This window comes from Pseudopodoces humilis, chromosome 11 (assembly GCF_049639895.1).
Source record: "Pseudopodoces humilis isolate 2021_Gansu_Grassland_sample_001 chromosome 11, ASM4963989v1, whole genome shotgun sequence".
In the NCBI taxonomy this organism is placed as follows: domain Eukaryota; kingdom Metazoa; phylum Chordata; class Aves; order Passeriformes; family Paridae; genus Pseudopodoces; species Pseudopodoces humilis.
This window is the reverse complement of record NC_142210.1, coordinates 4,000,457-4,021,144: the sequence shown is the minus strand read 5'-3', so window position 1 is coordinate 4,021,144 and position 20,688 is coordinate 4,000,457. Positions and strand designations below refer to the sequence as shown.

The 20,688-nt window shown below is 44.7% G+C and overlaps 1 protein-coding gene across 8 annotated transcripts in view; it reads right to left on the bottom strand.

The window, feature by feature from the left end:
* Window positions 1-20,688, bottom strand: part of BOK (BCL2 family apoptosis regulator BOK) — a 33,345-nt gene that overhangs the window by 8,183 nt on the left and 4,474 nt on the right. For 3 of the 8 annotated variants that reach the window (XM_088061206.1, XM_088061205.1, XM_088061204.1), the window contains 2 exons: window positions 10,687-11,065; window positions 6,801-6,929 (listed from right to left, as the gene is read on the bottom strand). In XM_088061206.1, coding sequence (XP_087917332.1) covers window positions 6,801-6,929; window positions 10,687-11,065 — 508 coding nt within the window. Of the gene's footprint in view, window positions 1-6,800; window positions 6,930-10,686; window positions 11,401-11,924; window positions 12,577-15,170; window positions 15,257-20,688 lie in introns of those variants that run through there. The other 5 variants (XM_014258270.2, XM_088061207.1, XM_005529496.3 and 2 more) reach the window with 5 other exon arrangements.

The window sequence follows — 20,688 nt, the reverse complement described above, 5'->3', positions numbered from 1 at the left end:
TTATCTGCCTTTCTCACATTGTGTGTCACCATGACAGCCAGCAGAATAAGCCAGGAAGAGGCTATGATAAACCACAGAAAACTAGACAGAGGGGTTCTCCCTGCAAGGAAGAGGCTGTCCAAGTGCAGGTCAATACAGTTCTACCTAATGACAGAGCCTTTAAGGGGTTACACTCCTTGCTGATTATATGTTCAGGACCAGAGCCTCAGCTGGCTTATATTCAGCTTTAGTATAAGTCAGTTTTACAGTTCTCCATCCCTGCAGAAATGTGGTTCCTTGCATCTTGTGTTACATAACAAAAGTTACCCAAAATTCCAGGGAAGAGTTTACTGGCTTATTTCCAAGCTTTTGCTGACAGCACTCCAAATATCTGAAGCAAGTCCATTAGCTCTGAGATATTTACACGGCAGTAACAAAGACTGACAGGACCAAAGTCACTCTAGTACAAAAAGACAGCTCCAGTCTTGGCTAACTTTGTTTTGAACCCAAGTTTTGCTTTTCAAAGAAAAAAGAAAGAAAGATCTTTTTCAAAGAAAAATGCATCCACAATCTGTGAAAGATAGAGGCTCAAGAGACCCATGACTTCCCCAGCACACAGGAAAGCAGTTTGCTCTAAGACATGTCGGTCCAGAGAGGATTGAGAAGAAGCCCTTCACCTCCAGCTTCCCTGCCAAGATTCTTCCATGGTGGTACCTGCTGCAGGACTTGGACGAGGTGAGTTCTTCCCTGGCACATGGAGAGAACCCCTCTCCCTTTCACAGCAGAAAGAGAGCGAGTTCTTGGTAAACTCTTATAATGGTGATGGATGTGGAGGGCTCAGGGGTCACATCCTCTCTCCAGAGCATGCCCCTAAGGTCAAACCAATCCTTCAATCTGTCTTTCCTGTTACAAGGAGAGTCAGTCCATGGGAGCAGGAGAGGAGGAAGTCCCTTCCTGATTTCCATTGATCTGAAGTCCTCTTGCCACTGCTGGAGGGAAGAGATGGAGACAGCAAGCTGGGCTTCTCCCTCACAACAGCAGGGTGCATTTTATGCTCTTCTTCTCACTAGATACTGCAGGAAGCAAGGGAAGAGCAGGCACCTCCAACTCCTGAGCCATGCTTGTGGCTGGGCCCCCTGCCCAGGAGGGCTCCAGCAACCATCCAGCCACAGGCAGGAGAGGGCAGGGGAACATACCCCAGCAGCCCTCCTCTGCACCTTCCCAGGACACCAGCTCCATTATCTTTTCCCTCTCAAGGACTCCCTTGACAGGGGAGCACAATTACTGAGAGGGCAGTACCTCTGTCCCCCAGGATATCCAGGCCAGGTTCAAAGTGACACTAGTGTGATACAACTCAGCATGAGCTGGAATTGAATCTGGCCAGTGCACATGAGAAGCAAAAACACATTGCCTTGCTCCAAATTCCTCAAAAGGCCTGGCTGTCATCCACACTGGGTAAAACAGGCACTCATCACCAAGCAAGACAATCCATTCACAGCTTCCCACTGCGTGGATTAACATGCACAGGAGCTAACAACAACAGGGGAGGGAAAGCTGGTCCAAAAAGGAATGGCCAAAAGAGAGAAACTTCTGCTCACAGACATGGAACAAAAGGATATGGAAAAAGTGAAGGGCTGCTTAGAAAACATTATAAAATATAAGAAATACAAGTTGCACTCTCTAGGCCAGCCATGGAGCTGAAGGTATGTAAACACTGCTGAGCCCAGGGTAAAATGAATTATCAGGAGAGGAATGCTCTTGAAAGTGTTCCTGCTCATATGAGCTTGTCTGCCCCAGGGGAGTGATGAAGAAGCCATGAGACATGACTGTGCAGTCTCAGGGTTATTCAAATAAACCTACCTGAGGTTATTCAAATAAACTTCCTTCTGCTCCACTCAGCATCAAAGTCCCACTCACAAACCAGACCCTAAAGAAACACAATCCACTGCTACACTTCAACAGCTGGGAGAATGCAGCCAGACACAACAGGCTTTGGTAGAGAGAAAAGCTGAAAGGGGTGTGCACAAGGCAGGAAGCTCAAGTCATAAAGCCTAAGTTATGAGGGAGCAGTAGGATGCATTTCTAACAGCATTTCAGAGAAACCCAGAATGGTCTGGGTTGGAAGGGAAGTGAAAGTCCATCTTATTCCAATCCCCTGTAATGGGCAGTGTTACATCCCAGTCACTTAATTCCGGGGTTAAAACCAAGGCTCTTTTGCTCTGCATAGATGCAAAGGAGAAAATCCCAGCCAGATATTCTTAAGAGGTAAAAAACACATGAAAGTTTGCTGGCAAACTACAGAAAATTAAGGAACATTAGAAAAAGAATAAATGCAACATAACATCACTTACCATTGCATAGACTTACCACACTGAACATAGAAAACCTTTAAACCCATTCAATGTCACATTCCATGAGAAAAGAGAAGAAGAAAGGGAGAAAAACAGAAAAACAGGAAAGATATAGAAAAACAGACATATAGCTACCAACTTCTGGGTTCCAGTGATGTAAAACTCCAAAAAATGAAGGTAGGGTTAAAGGACAATGTGCTTGCCTTGTGGTCAAGCTTCTTAAAGCTTTGGCCCATCCTGGGCCTTCTTCCCAGGTGGGGTTTGCAGACACTCAGGTACTGGGTCAAGCAATCCTAGGGGCCCTGACCCTTCAGTGTGCCATGGCTGACAGACACTGCAGGGTTGGGGGCTACAGGGGCCAGGGTACTATCTCAACAGAGCAAAGTCTGACCCACCCTCTACCACACATTCCAAACATCTTAAGATGTCTCAAAACAGATTACTTTTTCCTGTCTCTGACAGGCAGGGACATCTTTCACTAGCCCAGGTTGCTCCAAGCCCCATCCAACTTGGCTTTGAACACTTCCAGGGATACAGGGGCAGCCACAGCTTCACTGGACAACCTGTGCCAGGGCCTCACCTTCCTAGGAAAATATTTCTTCCTAATATCTAATCTATACCTATTCCCTGTTAGTATGAAGCCATTCCCCCTTGTCCTGTCTCTCCAGGCCCTTGTAAATAGTCTCTCTCCAGCTTCCTTGTTGGCTCCTTCAGGGACTTGAAGGCCACAGTTAGGTCACCAGGAGCTTCTCTTCTCCAGGCTAACTAATCCCAACTCTCACAGCCTTTCCTTTCAGCAAAGCTGCTCCATCACTTCTCTGATCATCTTGGTGCCTCCTCAGGACTCGCTCCAGCACCTTCATGTCCTTCTTGTGCTGGGACCCTCAGGCTGGAGACAGGTCTGAGTGGGGCAGAGGGGCAGAATCTCTCCCTCCCCTGCTGCCCACGCTGGGGGATCAGCCCAGTACATGGGTGGTTTCTGGGTCCCAGTACCCAGGGCTGGGGCATATCCCTCTCTCACCACAGCATCCCCAGGTCCTTCTCCCATGGTTGCTCTTGATCTGTTCATCCCCAGCCTGGACTGACCCTGGAGGTTGCCCTGATGGAGATGCAGCATTAGTACTTGGTCTTGCATAACCTCATGAGATTCTCATGGGTCACTTCTCAAGCTTGTCCAGATCCCTCTGGATGTCACCCCATCCTTCAAGTGTGTCAACAGCACCAATCAGGTTGGTGTCATCTACATCCATTTGCTCCTGCAGGGAAAGTGCTTTCTCCCCAGAAAGCATTAACCCTACACTCCTGTTACACAGGGTTCACTTCAGCCCAGGCACTCTTGATTAAAAGCCAAACCCAGTAAGAACCAGGCTGGAAGCTTTTAAAAATCCCTCATGCCTAACAGCTCTTACCAATAGGACAGAACTGCTTCCTTTAGGAAAGGAAAATGCCTCTCCCTTTTCTACTTCTGTTTTTCCACCAACTGACCTCTTCCTTCTGGCATTTGTTTTAAAATCTAAGGTAAATGTCAGCTCAGCCAGGCCCCAAACCAAAGCTTGCTGAAGTCAGGGGAAAGTCTTCTGCTACCCACAGAGCAGCTTTGGACCACACATGAGAAGTAGTGGTAACATCACAGAGATGATGCTGTTGCAGATCCTTTACCATCAAAAGCAGATCAGGGCTCTGCAGTGCTTGTCTCCACACAGATGGGCTCTCCTCACTCTGGATAACTAATGAGTTGTTTGGAAACAGGGGAACAAAATACAGCTTGAGCATAAAGTCTCTTCTCCAAGATGACAAGCCGTGGGACAAGAGGAAATGGCCCCAAATCGCATCAGGGGATGTTTAGATTGGGTATTAGTAAAAATTTCTTCACTGAAAGAAGAGACATTGAAACAGGCTCCTCAGGGCAGTTTTGGGCTTAATCAGGACTTGTAGACAGTGTGGACAGGAAGCGAGCACAGACAGAGCAACAGTGTGAAGACTCAAAACCAGACCAGAATGTGGAAGACAGACATGTAAAAGATTAAGGAGAAAACCTCTCCAGCAAAAAAAGTGTCAAAATCCCCTGCTTCCTTGCTGGAAAGGCATTGTAAGTGACTAGTGGGGCTCCCCAAGCTGTCTACGCACTGTAGTGTCAGACTGTAGCTGTTTTCTTAATAAATTTGGTAATTGGCATGAAAACTCAGATTGAACTTGAGTGTCTGGTTTCCTTTGCTCAATAAGAGCCTCTTTCCTCTGAACTATGAAAAAAAAAAAAAAGGAATGAATGTCTGGCTGCCATAGCCAACTCCAATTTGCTGGATTTATTGTTAAATGCTGAGTTTTGAGACTGCAGTGAGATCCAGGAATGTTAAAAAACAGCAAGCTCCTATCCCTCTGCCACTCAGCAACCTTCTACCTAGGAGAAATTACAATAACAAGTTGATAAAAGCAATTAAATACACAATTCCCAGGACAGATGAGAAAGAATTAAGAACAGAGAATGGAGAGCTCTGTGAAGGTTTGAATCAGCCTCTGTGCAACCAGCACACTACCAGCCATTTCTGCAGCAGGGTGGCTCTGGAGGAGGGGCAGCAATGTCAACAGAGTCCAAAGTCTCCAGCATTGTCAGCCTCAGAGGGCTGAGTCCAGATTTTATTCCTAATACCCTGAAAACCCAGGTTTAGAACTATGGCATATGATTTCTACTTTAATTTTAAACTACACACACAATTGGCTCCTGAGCTGAGAAGTTGAAGAACAACAAAAAAATGCAGCTCTCCATGAATTTGTCAATATACACTGAGAGCAGAATTCCCAGGAGGCAGCAGGCTTTCTCCCCAGCATCATGGTTATGCAGCATCACAGCACACACACTCTGCTCCACCTGCAGCATTCCTGGCTTCGCTTTCTGTGTCACTTCAGCTCTGGAGGTGGGCCAATCCCAATGCAGTCACCTGTAGTCATCTAAGATCCCCTCCTCACCTGCAATGCGAATTGCATCTGAGCCTGCCAACCTGACCGTTTTTTTCTGTAAGCCTTGACACCAGTACAGTTCAGCACTAAGTGACAAGACAGGGCACCTTCCCTTTCTACACAGTCACACTGAGACATTCCTGCCATACTTTCCCAGCTCTTGCTTTCTGAGCTCACAGGCCCTCTGAAGCCAGCCCAGTGCAAAGGCAAGCTGTGACCCAGCATGCTCTGAAAGGCTGTTGAGGGCTGCTGTACCAGCCACACAGTCCAGTTCCATCTATTTCCAATGACACAGCATCAATTTCCCTAGCTCAGGGAATAAAATCTGCCCTGCTCAAACTGCCAGAAGCCCTGCTTGGGCAGTCCCTCTCAGAGATCTATTTTGCCATCTGTTATGATTCTAGGGAGGATCTGCGCTCTCCACCACAGCTCTTCAGTCCTTCTGCATGTCAGGGCTTCTCCAGAGTGTCAGTGGTTCCAGATAAAGAAGCACAGTTGATTGTGAGGATGAAAAGGTTTTGAGTGAGGTAGCCTATTTGAAAGTACAACTGAAACCTGGACTTCCATCCTGTAGCAACTATTGCCAAAGTGACAAGAGTCCCTGTATCCTGTGACACTTCCCATCCTATTGTCATTGTTTCCAGTGGTTTCATGTTGCTATGCCGCCAGCAAGTTTCTTTCTTTGTTGTTTTTTTTCCTTTTTTTGGTTTTGTTTCCAATCTTTAACATCTACTGTCCCTTCCACAACACAACAAGACATTGCAGAAAACCCATAACCGTGTCAGAACCTGCAATCCCTCTTAAAGGTTTCTCTTCCCTCAATTCCCACAGGCTGCTTTTCCAGTTGTGGGCAGGGATTGTTTCCAGGAAAAGCTGAATGCAGCACAGGATATATTTTTGCTTTTGACCATTACTTCTGGAACCAGTCTAACAGCAGCAGCAGAACACTCACATCTAAGCAGGGAGAAATCTCAAAGCACCTGCTCATTTGGAACAGCCCTAAGGACCAAGACTCCCATACCATGAGAAAGGAGAAAGCAGCAGGTCTCATTGCAATTCTGGGTGTTGCTGTGGGAAAGGAGGCCAGGAGGAGAGGAGCTCTCTTGTGATGAGTTGATTCTGGCTCCCAGCATCTGCAGCATGAGCTGGAACAAGGGAGGCTCCCAAGCAATGAATCTTCTGCAGCTGCCAACGGTGAGCAAAGAAGCTTGGAATGAGTGACCTCCCTATGCAATGAGGTAATAACCACCTTGTGATGAGGAAGGGCAGGAGGTGCCTTCTAGAATGAGATAGAACCTACTGAGAGGATATTACAACCCAGGACAGTTTTCCTGCCAGAAGCCAGCAGAGAGGAGTTCTCGTTAAATCATTAAAGCAGGGCACATTGCCAAACTGCCCACAGCTCTTCCAGCAAGCAAGGCCCCACCTTGCACGCTATCCCAGAAAGATGCCTTCTCCAAGAGAGGTGGCTCCATCCTGTTCCTTTCCACCCAGCCCTGTTTGTGAGCACCGTACCTGCAGTGAAGATCTGTGCAGCCACTGCCAGGAAGGCGTCTGACACCACAGTCTCTGAGTGCAGCGAGATGTTCAGCTGGCGGGCGATATTCCGGTAGACATTGGGGCGAATGTACTCCAGCTCATCCCCTGCAAATAAACAGCCAAGAGTCAGCATGCACAGCACCAAGCCCTGCTCTCATCACGGAGGAATTACAGCTGGGGTTACTCCAGGGATGAACCCCAGCTCCACCTGAGTTTAGGCAGGCAGCAGAGTGCTTAGGGTTGCTTAGATGCAGTTCCCTACCACCTGTACCCTGGGACTCCCAAAGGGAGCAGAGGCAGGCAGCGGTCCTGTACCAGTGGTTTGGCTGCAGTAATCCCTGACATAAATGCTGTTCCCACGCTTGCTGCCTGCCTTTCCTCCAACACAGGAGACAGGCCTCAGATAAGCAAAGCATTGTCATTTTATTTCACAAGTGAGAAGGAGGCATGTACATCCATGTAAGCTTTTGAGAGATACGCCCTTCCTCAGCACCCCATCAGGCTTGTACAAAAATGGCTAAAGTGCAAGAGAGCGACTCAAGAATGCTGAAGGCTGATGAAAGCCAAGGATCCACCCAGAGCTGCACAACATTAATTAAACAAAGAGACTCTCAGCTATTTTATGCTCAGACAGGCACTTGAGAGTCAATCTGGAGTTCTTTCTCTCCTCCAAACGGTTAGAGATGCTCATTTGCATGGCTGACTGCTCAGAAGCAAGGTATCTGACACACACAGACATGTGCTTTCACCTCCAGAGTGCTTTCTGCCCATTTCTGGGAAATGGCAGGAGGTGTTAGGCCAAGAAGACCAAGACAAAAATACCAAGGACAAGCAGAGAACATCCTCCTAAATTACTGGGCTATGGAGCTTGGGAAACAACAGCAAAGCTTTTCCTTTGTAGCAAAACAAACCATTTTTTGAGTAGTAGAATTAACAAAGCCATATTAATAAAACTTCCAAGGGATTTCTCTCTGTAGATGTTCATAGATATTAAATGAAGGTTGCACAGCTGCTGTAGGAACATGACACAATGCAAACACTGCACGGCACCAAGGCCCTTTGTGCATGGCTTAGATTTAGGACACACTGTGCTCTTCTCCTGCACAAGGGTGTTCTGGAAAGAGTTATTCCAAGAGCTTTATATCCCACTGCAAGACCCAGGTGACTTGGCCCAGCCAGAGGGCAACTGATCTTCCTCAAAATTTCATTTTTATGAGAGGTAAAAAGGAAGATGTCACTGCAATCAGGATCTTGTTATAGAGCCATTAGATACTGATTCTTAATTCATTTATCTGGCACTCAGCACAGGCAAAACCCAGCTCTACAGAATTCCACAGCTGAGCTCTCCTGGCCCTTTCTGAGTGTGGGATTGTCCCTGTTTGACAGCAAGAGGAAATCTGCCAACACATGGTCAGCCCTGATAAGAGGAAACCTTCCTTGGACTACTCAACAGCCGTTCTCTCCTCACAGGCAGCACACAGACTTCCTGGTAAATGTAAGGAAATGGGGATAGCCCTGGTTAGCTGAGAGGGAGGCACAGGAGGCTGGGATCAGCACTTGGTAGCCTGCCACTGCTACAGCTTCTAACAAGCAGTGCCTGGAGGCCCCAGATGAGATCAGAGTTTGGTTGGAGGCGCATATGCCCTGTTCTGCAGCAAGACACAGGGCAGGCAGGAGCATCCAGGGAAGGAAAACACAGGAAAGCATTCCCATGCTTGGAGAGCCTCCCAGCCCAGCAACCCATTGGTGCTGGTCTCCAGTGTCCTTGTTCTGATGCCCAACTTTGCAACATTTAGAGCAATTTGGGGGCTTCTCCTCCTTCCTCCAGTGATTATGTAGGAATTAACAGGGCAGCAGTGACAGTTTCCATGTGCAGGAGCTCATTGCGGTGGTCAAAGGGCACCTCCCTGGGCCTTGGCCAGAGGAGATACAAGTTCAGATAAACCAGGCCTGTGAAGACACAGCAGGTTGGTCTGGGGAGCCTCACTGGGCTATACCATTAGGTTTTACCATGTCTGACTCATTAATTGCCCTAATTAGCTGCTAAGCCTTACTGAGCTGATGGAGTCTCCCTCCCTTATGATCTCCAACAGTATTGCCTGTGCCCAGGACTTCTGCTGGCCCACCAGGCAGTTCATCAGAATCTCTGTGTGCAACTGGGCTAGGAAATACTCCAACTTCCCATCTCCACAGGCTTCTCAGCATTCATGAAGGAAAAAACTGGTCTTGCTTGTTGCACTGCTTAGGAAGTGGCTAAGGATTACCATTCCTGGCAGGTGGCTGGATGGCAGCTGGCCTTGTGCTAGTTAGAGCAGCAAAGAGGAAAAGAAAGGGATGGGCCATGTGACAAGTGGAGTTTCTAAAGAAATAGGACAGAAACTGTTCTTCGTCTTAATGAGAAGGACTGCTCACCTTTCTGGTTGCATGGGTACCACATGGTGCTCTCCAGATTTGCTCAGAGAAGGCACCAAGTTCCTGGGACTTTCAGCCAAATCTTTCCATCTGGACAATTCAGGAGACGCCTTCAGATCCAGTGCGCCACCTGCTTGCCCTTTAACATGTTCCTGACCACCCACAGAAGATTGGGTTGAAAAGACAAAAATCTCAACCCCCAGCGCAGGCGGAGAAGAAAGGAAGTACAAATAGACAGTGAGATTGACAGAAGAACAAAAAAAAAATCCCCCAAAGACCAAACAACCACTGGAAACAAAAGCAGAAGTAAAATCAGCATAGAAAAGTAATAAAGAATGATTATTTTTTAAAAAATCAATTAAAAGAAACACAGCTATGTCTTAAAAAGAAACTTGGGATAATATCAAACTAGTATACAGGGGTGAAAGTGGGGACACCAACCCTGGTCCTGACTTTGTTAGGCCCAGCTAATGCTTACTTCACCAGACCTGTTTGAACTCTGATGTAATTAAATCAGATGCAAATGCTGGTGGTAGTTTCCAACCAGATGTGAACGAATATACCACCCTGCAGGCAAAGAGGGATGTTGGAAGCAACTTCCAAGAATAAAGTTGTTGGGTTCCCAAATGACAAACAGCTAGACTTGAGCACACAGGATGCTACACAACCCCAAACAAAACATTTAGAGGGTGCTCCTGGTACAAGCTCTGAAGCATATCTTCATGTCACAGCCTCCAGGCAGGACCTTCAAACTGCTCTCCCTGAAGCCCCCATAGTTGCTGTGCTGTGGGTGGCACTGACTGGCAGTGTATGCCACGCAACATCAACCAACTCCTTCTTGCTCCAGTAAAAAGCAAGAAAACTCGGGTCTTGCTGAATGACTAAGGTAGACAAAGGAAAATGAAACATACTGTCATTAAAAAGCAGTTTTTATAAAATCTCCAGCAACACATTTTCTAAGCAGCTACTCCAAATTAAAGCTGGGTGAGCTACTGCTGAAGCCCAAGTCCAGTGGTAGCAGTGCCCTAGAAGATGCCAGATGCATTGTGGCAATCAAGTCACTCACTCAGGAGAAAACACTGCAAGACTGGTTAAAATGCCCAGCTGAGAAAGACTGCTCTAAGAACTGTGAGAATTGTTACACAGCTGGAGACCTGTGCACACAGAATCAGTTACTGCTGGGCTTTCTTAGGCTGCTTTGTGATTTTGAGCTGTTGTAAGTCCTCAATAAAAGGCAAGTTTGCAGAAACCCTGTGCTGAGCAGTATTCCAAAAGACTGAGGAAACTCAAGCAAAGGAGGAGTTTAGGGAAAATCACAAAAAAACAAAACTAAATGCCAAAAGCAAAGAAAAACCTCTGTATCATCATATGAAAAGCCTCTTCCAGAAGCCTTAGTCTGGTCTGAACCGCTCCACACAATGTGAGCTCCCCCCATCCCAGCAGGACTCACCAAGTCGTAGCAGTATGGTGGACACCTCGGCCAGCTTACCCCCAGGCACTGGGGCATTGTACTCGGGTTTGCTCCAGCTGACACCCGCCTGAATCAGCCTCGAGTTTATGTAGTCTCTGCAGAGAGCCTTGGCTTGGGACACAAGCTCTTTGTCAGTGGGAGACCTGTCAAAAACCTCCATCACCTCTGCAGCAAAGACTGAGGAACGACGCAGCACCTCCATCTTCAGCTGCTGAACCCACAGCTCTGCATGTGCTGACTTCAGGGCTGAGCCAAAGTCTTCGATGAGAATCTGCAGGAGTTGCCTAGTAATCCTCTGCCCTCGAGGTCTGTCACAGCTCCCAGCAGCTCTTCTCCACAGCCCAGTTTTTCGTTTTTTCTGGTAAATAAAAGCATCTATAAGTCCCCTAGCATTGCAAAGATGTAAATCAGAAGCTCAAAAATACACTTATGCTGAAGTCAGTCGTATCACATTTGCAAAATATTTGTCTCAATCCATCTTACAGACAGGGGGCAAAGTCTTGCATCTTTCAGCCACTGACTATCCCTGGCAGCATGGTCCACAGAAGGGCTGCTGTTTGGAACTCTCAAGGTGTTCCCTCTTTTCCCATTCAGATGTGGCAGCTCTAAAATTACCCGTCAGAGAGACTAGACAGCCAGAGTATGGAAACACTTCATAGAATGTGCAGACGATCTCAGCTTGTTTCAATTAAACTGGAAAAAAAAAAAAAAAAAGAACCCCAAATACAAGTATACAAGTTACAGTAACCTCAACCAGATGTCAACAGACATTCCAGCTCAGCTTCATCTTTCTGAAGAAATTACACTATTATAAGAACAAGGGCATGGAAGCATTTGAAATATCTTGATGGTGACGGTTTTCTGAGACATATTCTCAGGTTTTGGTTGTGCCACGCTTTTTCCCCAAAGCAATGTGCATATTACCACTTGAAAACATCTAGCAATAGCAGAGAAAGCAAAATAGAAAAGTAGATTTTTGGAAAAGTTTAAGTTGTGAATACCTAAAGGGAAATGTCAAAATTTCTTCAGAGGCACCTGAATTCATCTGCTGATTTGAGTTTTTAACCCAGTGCTGCATTTGAAGTCAGAGTCAGACCAGTCTATTCAGATGTTAATAACTGCATTTTTCAGCCTGCAGTTTCAGACACCTTACAATGACGATTTTCAAACAAAATACAGCCAGTTATTTCAGTTTGCCCAAGGAAAAATATATTTACCTCTCATGTTGCACTTTTTCCCCCTCAGTGATTTCTTTTTGGGTTTGGTTTCATGTTTCTTTAGAAGATCTGCATCACTGGACACATGGTTTAGGATTCATAGGTAACAGTCACACTTCTCTGGAGAGCACCAGCCTGCTCTGCTGTGCTTCCTTCCCCGTCTCTGTCAGCCTCACACGCCGGCTGCGCTCCACCGGGATCCTTGGGGTTTGCTCTCCTGCTTTTAAAGGACCCAGGCGCAGAGGAAAGCTTCTGGCTTTAGCCTTGTAAGGAAGATGAAATAACCGGGAGGTGGGGTTGCTATACCCAAAGAGAGACGCTTTCTCCTCCCCTTTCTTCTCTCTTAAGGAGGCTCTCTGTTGTTCTTCGCTGGGCTTCGTTCAAGGACTCCATGGTGAGGGCGGGAGCATCATTTCGGGACCAGGGTACCACACGTGCAGTGATGAATGCACTGCTGAAACAGGAATAATTCCTGCTGGATTTCCAGAGCAGCTTTTGCAGAGTTGATGTTGGCTTTTCATTTTCATACTGTAGCCAAGCAGGGGAATTATTCACTGTCATATTCAGCCATGGGTTAATCCTACCAATTCAATCACCTCCATCATGTCCCTGCCCATGCAGGGGGTTGGAAATAGATGATCTGTAAGGTCCCTTTCAACCCAAACCAATCTGTAATTCTGTGATGATTTTATGATTAACATAGAGAGCCACAGCTCAGGGCTAAGGCAGTGCTTGCAACTCTCCCCGAACTACAAGTAGTTTGGTTAAAAAAAATGAAGTGGCTTTGTTGATAGGAAGTAGTTTATCCAGAGTGAAGTGTATTGCAGGAACTTGCCCACTTTATCTCAATATATTATGAAAAACATTTTAATGAGTTCAAATATATTTACAAATTAATTTCAACATCAACTTCTTGTTGCAACATTATCATACTGATGCCACAATGTTCAGCTTTCTTCCATGTGCATGTATTATACCATTTCATCTCAATAAACCACATACAAATGTCGGCTTTCTGTGTTAAGATTTGAAACAAAAGAAGTTTTAATAATAGAAGTTTCCTGCAGCCAAGAAATTCTATCAGACCAAACAAAAATTCTCCCCTATAGTAGTTTGTATATTAGCAGCTGGGTATTTGGTACATTTGAGACACAATCTTTCTGAAAGGAGGTCAGTTGTCATCTTGTTGCCTTCAAGAAAAGACAAACAAGTACACCTCTCCAAGGCATTGAGCACATAAATCCCTCCAGTACAACATGTACCAATGCTGGTCTCCAAATTGAGGGATAAAAAGGAATAAATGAACAGCATGACAAAAACTCTTATTATGTGACAGATTGAACATCCTGGCCAGCATCCAGCACACAGCTCAAGCACAGATTAACACAAAGCATGTTGGCTGCCATTAACTGGATTGCTGGAGCCTGCTTTGATGTCTTGGAAAAGGGCTGAAGTACCTCATATCCTTCAGCAACAGATCTTTTTTTTTCTGAGCTGGCTTTTTCAGGGAAAGGAGTAGGGTTAAGGAGAGATAAATGCATGCAGTGATATCAGCTGGGACCCCAGCTCAGCTCAGTGTGATCAGGGTAAGATGGCAAGAGTGACTGTGCACCCCCAGCACCAGTTGTGTTTGCTCCAAAATTCTGTCAGAAATTTCTTTTTAGCCACTAGCCTTACTAAAATTTAAATATAGACAAAGGTCTGTCCCACAGAAGCTGTAATCAAGACTCCAGAGATTCTGTGCTACTGCCTACCCTTAACCCACCTATTCTCTGCAGAGTGCACCTGATAGTGTCTTAGAAAATCATATTTTTGCCTTTGCCACCTTGATGGCCGAAAAAACATTAAAAATTATGCCTTAGTTTCCTCCAGCAGCTGACAGCTTGACACAGAGGCCCTATCTAAACCATTCCTATTCAGTAGGGCTATGAAATGAAGAGGAATGCTTAAATATCAGTATTGCTTAACTAATGATATTTTTTCCCAGAAATCTGGCAAATATGCAAGTGCCACAGTGCTTCCCAGCTCCCCATGAGTGCCAATCTCATCCCACATGTGTTCCCTGCCCAACTGTCACAGCATGCAGCACCCCCTCAACTTCCACCCTGCAGCAAAGACACAAAAACTAGAAGCATGAGGGGGTTGTGCATAAAAAACCAATCTTTGTATTACAAAACCCCCACACAATAGTGCATGGTATTCTACCTATATTATTTACACATTTATACTAAAAATGCAGTTTCACACTGATTGATGCCTCTATAAGTAAAAGCAGATGAAACCACAGCATACAGTGCTCAGGTGGCCAGAAAAGAAGAGGGTGTTACAATCCAAGATGCTGTCAGTGTAATCAGAGCCCTTTTTTCCACAGAATGTTTAAGCTTAGGGACTTGATCTGTAATGGGAAAACCCCTGTGGCAAAGCAATGACAGTGCAAAATCAGTTTTTATCACCCCAAAACACTGTTTCAAGTTCCTGGCATGACAGTGTTCTGGCTGGAACAGGCTCCATACCACAGCTCCTGTCTCAGGTGGTGTGACCAAAACAGCTTGGAGAAGTCTTCTAGCAAAACCAGGGGACCACAAAGATATATTTTATATGCATGTCAAGTAGGAACAAACCTTGGAGAAGCCACATCAGCAAGAACAAGAGACAGTTTAATTGTGAACAGGTTCTGCTCAATATTAAACAGTTTGACTGCTAAAGGAAGTCTCTGGGAAGGCCTTTCAGCAGCTGTAGTTGAAGCAATATAGCCAGTGAATTGTGAGCACACTGCAGAGGGTCTGCACGGCACAGATGCCTACAAGAGCATGAGAACAGACCCAAAGGCCAAGGAGGGCATTCAACATTATGATCCCTGCTCTGACAGGAGGTATGGTTGTGTCTCACCTTGCAGAGCCTATCCCAGCCACTTCACACAGCCTACAGTTCCAGCAGAAACTACACACAGAGATCCCACGTTATAAGAACAAGAACTTTGAGAAGCAGACATCTGCCAAAGACATCCAGTTAATCTTCAGAGAGTCTGGGAACCAGCCCTGCCAGCCTCCTCTAAGAAGTGTCCCTTCAGAGACAAGATGCTCTGGCAAAACTCTGTAGCCAGACCAACTCCTTCTATGAAACCAAGCCTGAACCACCTTCTGCATTGTATCTCTCACTTTTAATGTACAATCTTATTTGATTTTTGCAGCAATACTTCGAGTCTGTGTTTGTGAAGTTATCACTTACCTCTGCAAACATACTTACAATGCTGGGCTTTGTGCTGCAAAATTGTATAGGAGGGCAGGAAGGTTGGACAAAACATTTCTTTTTACATAGAAATATTTTCCCAGCTGCAATAGGAAAACAATACATGGAAGCAGCTTAATTGGGCCCAAGTAAAACACGGAGGCTTTTTGAACCTTTTTCTTGTTTCTGAAGGCCTTGATTCAAAGCCTTCTCAAAGCCATGCAGTAAATTCAATGCTTTATGGGATCACCTTGGAGTATCACATATCAGACCAAAGAGGCTGTGTCACAGTTAACTTATTTTCCACAGCCTTTAGACAATTCTCCTTCACAAGGATAGAGGTCTAGTGACTTGAATGAATCAAGTTTAACAACCAATCCATTACTTTGGTTTCTGATGTAGACTAGCACTGATACCCAATGGTTTCATCTCTCAACCCACTGCCATGCCCACTGTCACTGTAGACACAACTTTTTTGTTATCCATACATTTTTAGAGATATGGTGCACTCCAGAACTGGTGTACAAACTGGGTTAAGGGGAAACTGTAGCAGAAATTTAATGTTAGCTTCAGAGTTGAATCATAGAATACCTATATTCCTGAATCTTATTCTGCTAATGCTGTTTGAGAAGAGTTTAACCAACTGCTGCTGCCGCTCAGATAGAAGTCAATCAGCTGCTCACTGAAAGACAGCAGCTTCTAGCTACATCTAGGACTTTGATCATCTACTTCAGAACCTACTTCAGTAAATATAACTCCTTTGTTTGTCTCCTATCTCCTAATTTGCTTCCAAGTGACATATTTTACTGAGTGGATCAATCATCTCATAGCCAAGAAGGCAGCAGACACAAAGAAATAAAAAGTTTTAGGCTATTCAACAGCTATAGCTTTGTTTTGAAACCCAAATATTTACCACCAAAAGGGAGGAGGCAGAAAAAACCTAATGAGGTCACTGTCCCCAAGAGATCAGAGTTCTCCTCCCTTTCAAGCTCCAATCAACAAAGGCAGAGGGTAAACTTTTGTCTCATACAAGCAATTGATCACCAAGGTTTGGGAATCAGTTCACACTCACACATGGGATACATACACATGGACAGGTAAAGACAGGCAGGTGCTTCTGTCTGCAGTGAGCCTGAAGTGGGTACAGGCACTTCTGCATTGGTTCAACAGCATTTATGAGCCCTGACACATTTATCTGGACCTGCAAGACGTGTGCTGGCACACAGACGTGTCCTACAGAGGCAAAGGGATTGCTGGATCTGATAACACTGGGCAGGACTCTACCCTGTACACATCTTCATGCCCTAAACATCCTTCAAGGGATTTAGACTCAAGTTTTGCATATTCAGAATGTAGCCCTACTTGTAATTAAGCCCTTGGTGACTTTTGGAAAGTCTCTTCAGGCTCTTCAGTCTTAGCCTCTTCTGCTGGGCAGGGCAGCACTATGGCCTTAAAAACCCTCTCTTTTCAAGGTCTGAGACACGGAAGTAAGACTGATGTCTCAAGTCTGCACAGATCAAATTCAGAATGCATGGTTGCTTCATACACAGCATTATACCTTGCATCACCTCCATTAGGATGCAGTTCCACTCTGAGTGAAGCAAAACATTTTTGAACACTTGATGTACCTCTAGACTTTGTGGAACTCCACATTGGCAAAAGTTTTCTTCAAGGCTGCACTGATTAACAAGAGTGACCCCTCTTACTCTGTGGAGCAGTATAGGGCTGTTTTCCGCAGCAGCAGGGTCAGCTACAGCAACCTTCATGTCCAGCTGCTCATACCAGTTCCTAAATCATCCTTCCAAATTGCACTGTGATAATTTAGGGATTGCTGGCACTGTGGACTGGTTCAGGAAGCTGGTTGGTTATTTTTCATCTGGATGTTATAAACCTTGCATTCAGAGCACATCTGCAGAGATGCATTAGTACAAGCAGGGTAGTTACAAGAAAAAGGAAACCAATTCAACTTTTCCATCAAGAAAAATGCCCAGAAAGTAATCACACTGGTGTTGATTGTCCACATAAAAAAGCAGCTGTGGTGATCTGGAGCTTCCTAGTCCACTGCAGAAGACAGAGAAATGCTAAGAAAAGATCACAGATCCTCCTGTGAGCTCATCATGTCTGGGTTTTCCTGCATTTATGACAGCTTTTGTGGCTTCTGATGGAAGAGACCTTAACCAGAAGGAGAGGGAAGGAAAAAGAAAAAAAAAAGAGATGGCAACATTTTGTTACCTGACATTAAGGTATCCACATCTGGCACGTACAATAGCTGAGACAAAAGCAATTCCCTCCTTCAGGCTGAAACACGAGCTTGATCAAGTAGGTGTACAAAGCAGGGTTAACTTGCATTTATTGACCACAAATTCATTGTCTCCCTTACTTCACTGTACTTTGGGCTGGAGTGTTTCCATGACTCTGGAAGGCAGTTGGGTGCAGCAGCTGCTCTAAGTGTTTGGGATCAGGTGATCCACATGCCCACCCATGCTTAGGGGAGAAGGAAAACCTCACCACTGTCAGGCTCCCTAGTGCATTCTGGTTGGAAAAAAAACTGCTACAGGTGTTGGACCATCAGTTCAGCAAGAGCCAGGAAGTTCTTGGTGCTATGCTTCTTTCCCAGCCTGTACATCTCCAGTGTGTCACTTCGCACTGGCATGACAACAGCAAACATCTGGCCAGATGTTAAAAAAGTATTGCCAAAGGTGCTCAGGGTGGACCCACTTTAGTCAAAATGATTCAAATCAATCTTAATCATATTTAGGAATCAGCAAGCAGGAAATGTTGGTTTGAAGCCACAAATTTTATCTGTTTCTAAGAGAAGGTAAGTCAGACTCACCTGTTTACTGGTATCTGAACACAGCTCATTGTTATGGTTCCTCTCTCAGCAAAAAAGGAGAAAAGTGATGTGTATTTAAGCAATTTTACAGCTGATACTGATCAGAAATCTGAATGTGTCCAGGGTGTTTTCTACTTATGTTATTTTAACTTCCTGTTGCTAGTGTATGCACCCTTGAACAATAAAAAAAAATGCAATTTAAAATGCAAGGAAAACAGAAATAAGATTATATCTTTAAGTGCTAAATTAAACTACCAAACATGAAGTCAAAAAAGGTTTCTGCATTCTGAATGCAGAAAAGCACTCAAGACCAAAAACAACTGTAGGACAACTGTTCTTATACAGGTACTGAACTGAGTCAACTGTTGAAATGAATAAGCAGTTGGAGACCAAAAGCCTGCTCTGAGGACAAATTCAAGATTTCTGAGATGTTGCAAGCTCAGAGAAGTCTTTCTTACTGAGCTAATCCAGTTTGTCCTTTCACTATGAGGAGCCAGAGAGGTAGAGGATAAAAAAATCTGCTACATATTGGGCAAGATTAATTACTTTTTACAAAAAGTCTGAACCACCTCACCATAAGCAATGTTGGTTGCTTATATTTTAAAAGTCCCTCAAATTTTATGCCATGCTTTCCATCACTTCAGAATTTCAGCAAATCCTCATAGTTCTGATATTTTTGTTTAACAGCAAAGAAAGGGCTTAAATTTGACTTGATGATTCTAAGTGTCTTTCCCAACCTAAATGATTCTATGAAATATTTACTTACCTACATGAATAAATTGTAAGTGAAAATTTGCACTAAACAATCCCTTTAGCATTCCACAAATTGCCTGAACTGGCAATGAGTGCAGTGTCCCACAGGTGATTTGGGGGAGAAACCAGCAATACTCTAGCCAGGTTAAATCTGAAGTCTCTCAGCAGCAAGGAGGAGGTTAATAAGTAAAATAGAATTAGGGGAAGTGTTTTCAAAGAATGACGCAGAAACTCATAAAACAACAATTCTGGGGAAGAGAGGCATTTCATTCCAATGACTAGTCTCAGCTGAGGTGTGGAGTTATTTCAGTATTTGCAAGTGAAGTGTTAGTGGTTTAAGGGGGAGTCAGTGTTGTTCAGCATCATTACATGTGGCAAAAACAGTGAGAAATAACACACAGTCAAATCCCACATTTAAGAACTGCTGCATTGGGTAGGAGCAAGCTATGAGATAAACACTCCCAGTTGGCTTTTCACTGCCACCAAGACCCTAGAAGCAGCCAAACATATCTCCTCTGTGAGGAAGACAAGTAGCCGCTGAGCTGTCTTGTATACTTCCTGCCATATATTTGCTGTTCAAGGTACGGTGGTGCCCCCAGTAGAAGACTCAAAGTAGGGTGGATGTATAGCATGAGTAATTTAATAGATAATCTTGATATAAAAGAAGTAGATGCTGGTCATCGTGAGTCTGCATCTCTCATCAACTCCCATCAATTTCTCATATCCTGGAAACCACAGACCACTTTCTCTGGATAGAAGCCAAGGCAGGATACAATTTCTTGCTGACATTAACATACACACAGTATTTTGTTAGAAATACAATCTTTGTGACTTCAGTTCTAGAAGAAGCCATGAGTTCATCAGTCTCACACTGCAGTGGCCTGGAGCAATTTACATAAATGATGAGTGAACCTTGCTGAACCTCATGGGATAGAGGTGTTAATGGTGGCTTTGGCCCAGACAGCAGAGGCCAAGGAAGTGTTCATTAATGAAGTTTGATGCTGGCACTGAGTCCCTCAACACAAAGAGGCATAAAAGAGCAGGTAGTTTTGCACCTCCTTGCTTTACAAGAAGACAGAAAGAAAGCTCGTCAGAATCCTAATTCAAGCAACTATTAACACAAGCAGGTAGCTGCATCTTCCTGTTTCGAAATGTTTCTGGACAAATCCAGTTGAAGATGTCCCTGCTCTTGAAGAAGGGTTGAACTAGATGACCTTTAAAAGGTCCTATCCAACACTAACTATTCCATGAAATAAAACAGGAGTTTTTCATTTTTTTCTAGTTTTCCCTTCCACAAGGTGTTTTGGGAGTTAATGGGAGCATGGACTCAGTTCAGTTTAGTTCAGTTCTTTCCTCTGAAGTACATGAATATGAATAATTTGTTTTATTTAGTGTTATATTTTAGTTTAATGGCTTGAAAAACACGTTTTGGTAAGAAAAAATGCTGTCAGCAAGGGGAATATCAGCTCTCTAGGTTTCTGTTCATGAAATCTTGCATGCTGAACTCAGACCCAGAGATCAGCACTATACTGGCGCTGAACTACCGTGATTCTCCACAGACAGTAGAAACCCTGAGTTTCTTTTCCAGGAGTCTCCAAATGGCTCTCACATATTGGAGCTGGCCTCACAAAGCAGCAGTTAAGGCAGTGAAAGTACAGAAGGTGCCATGCAATTTTCACAGGAGAAAGCTGGAACACAGAGGGGTCAGAGGGGTCAGAAGCACCTTAGAATGAGTTAGGTGATTATTCTGAATTGCAGAGATCTTTGTAAACACACGTGTGACCACACTGTTGTTTTACCAGAATTACAGCTTGTGGAGGCTCCAGAGCCAAAAGCTACCATGGTGTGGAAGGAGCCTCCAGGGTGTAAGATTTTCCTCCATTTTAAATTAATAGGAAGGGCTTTTCCCATAGTGATTGCACCTCCATTTTGCTGTACCCCAGTTCATAT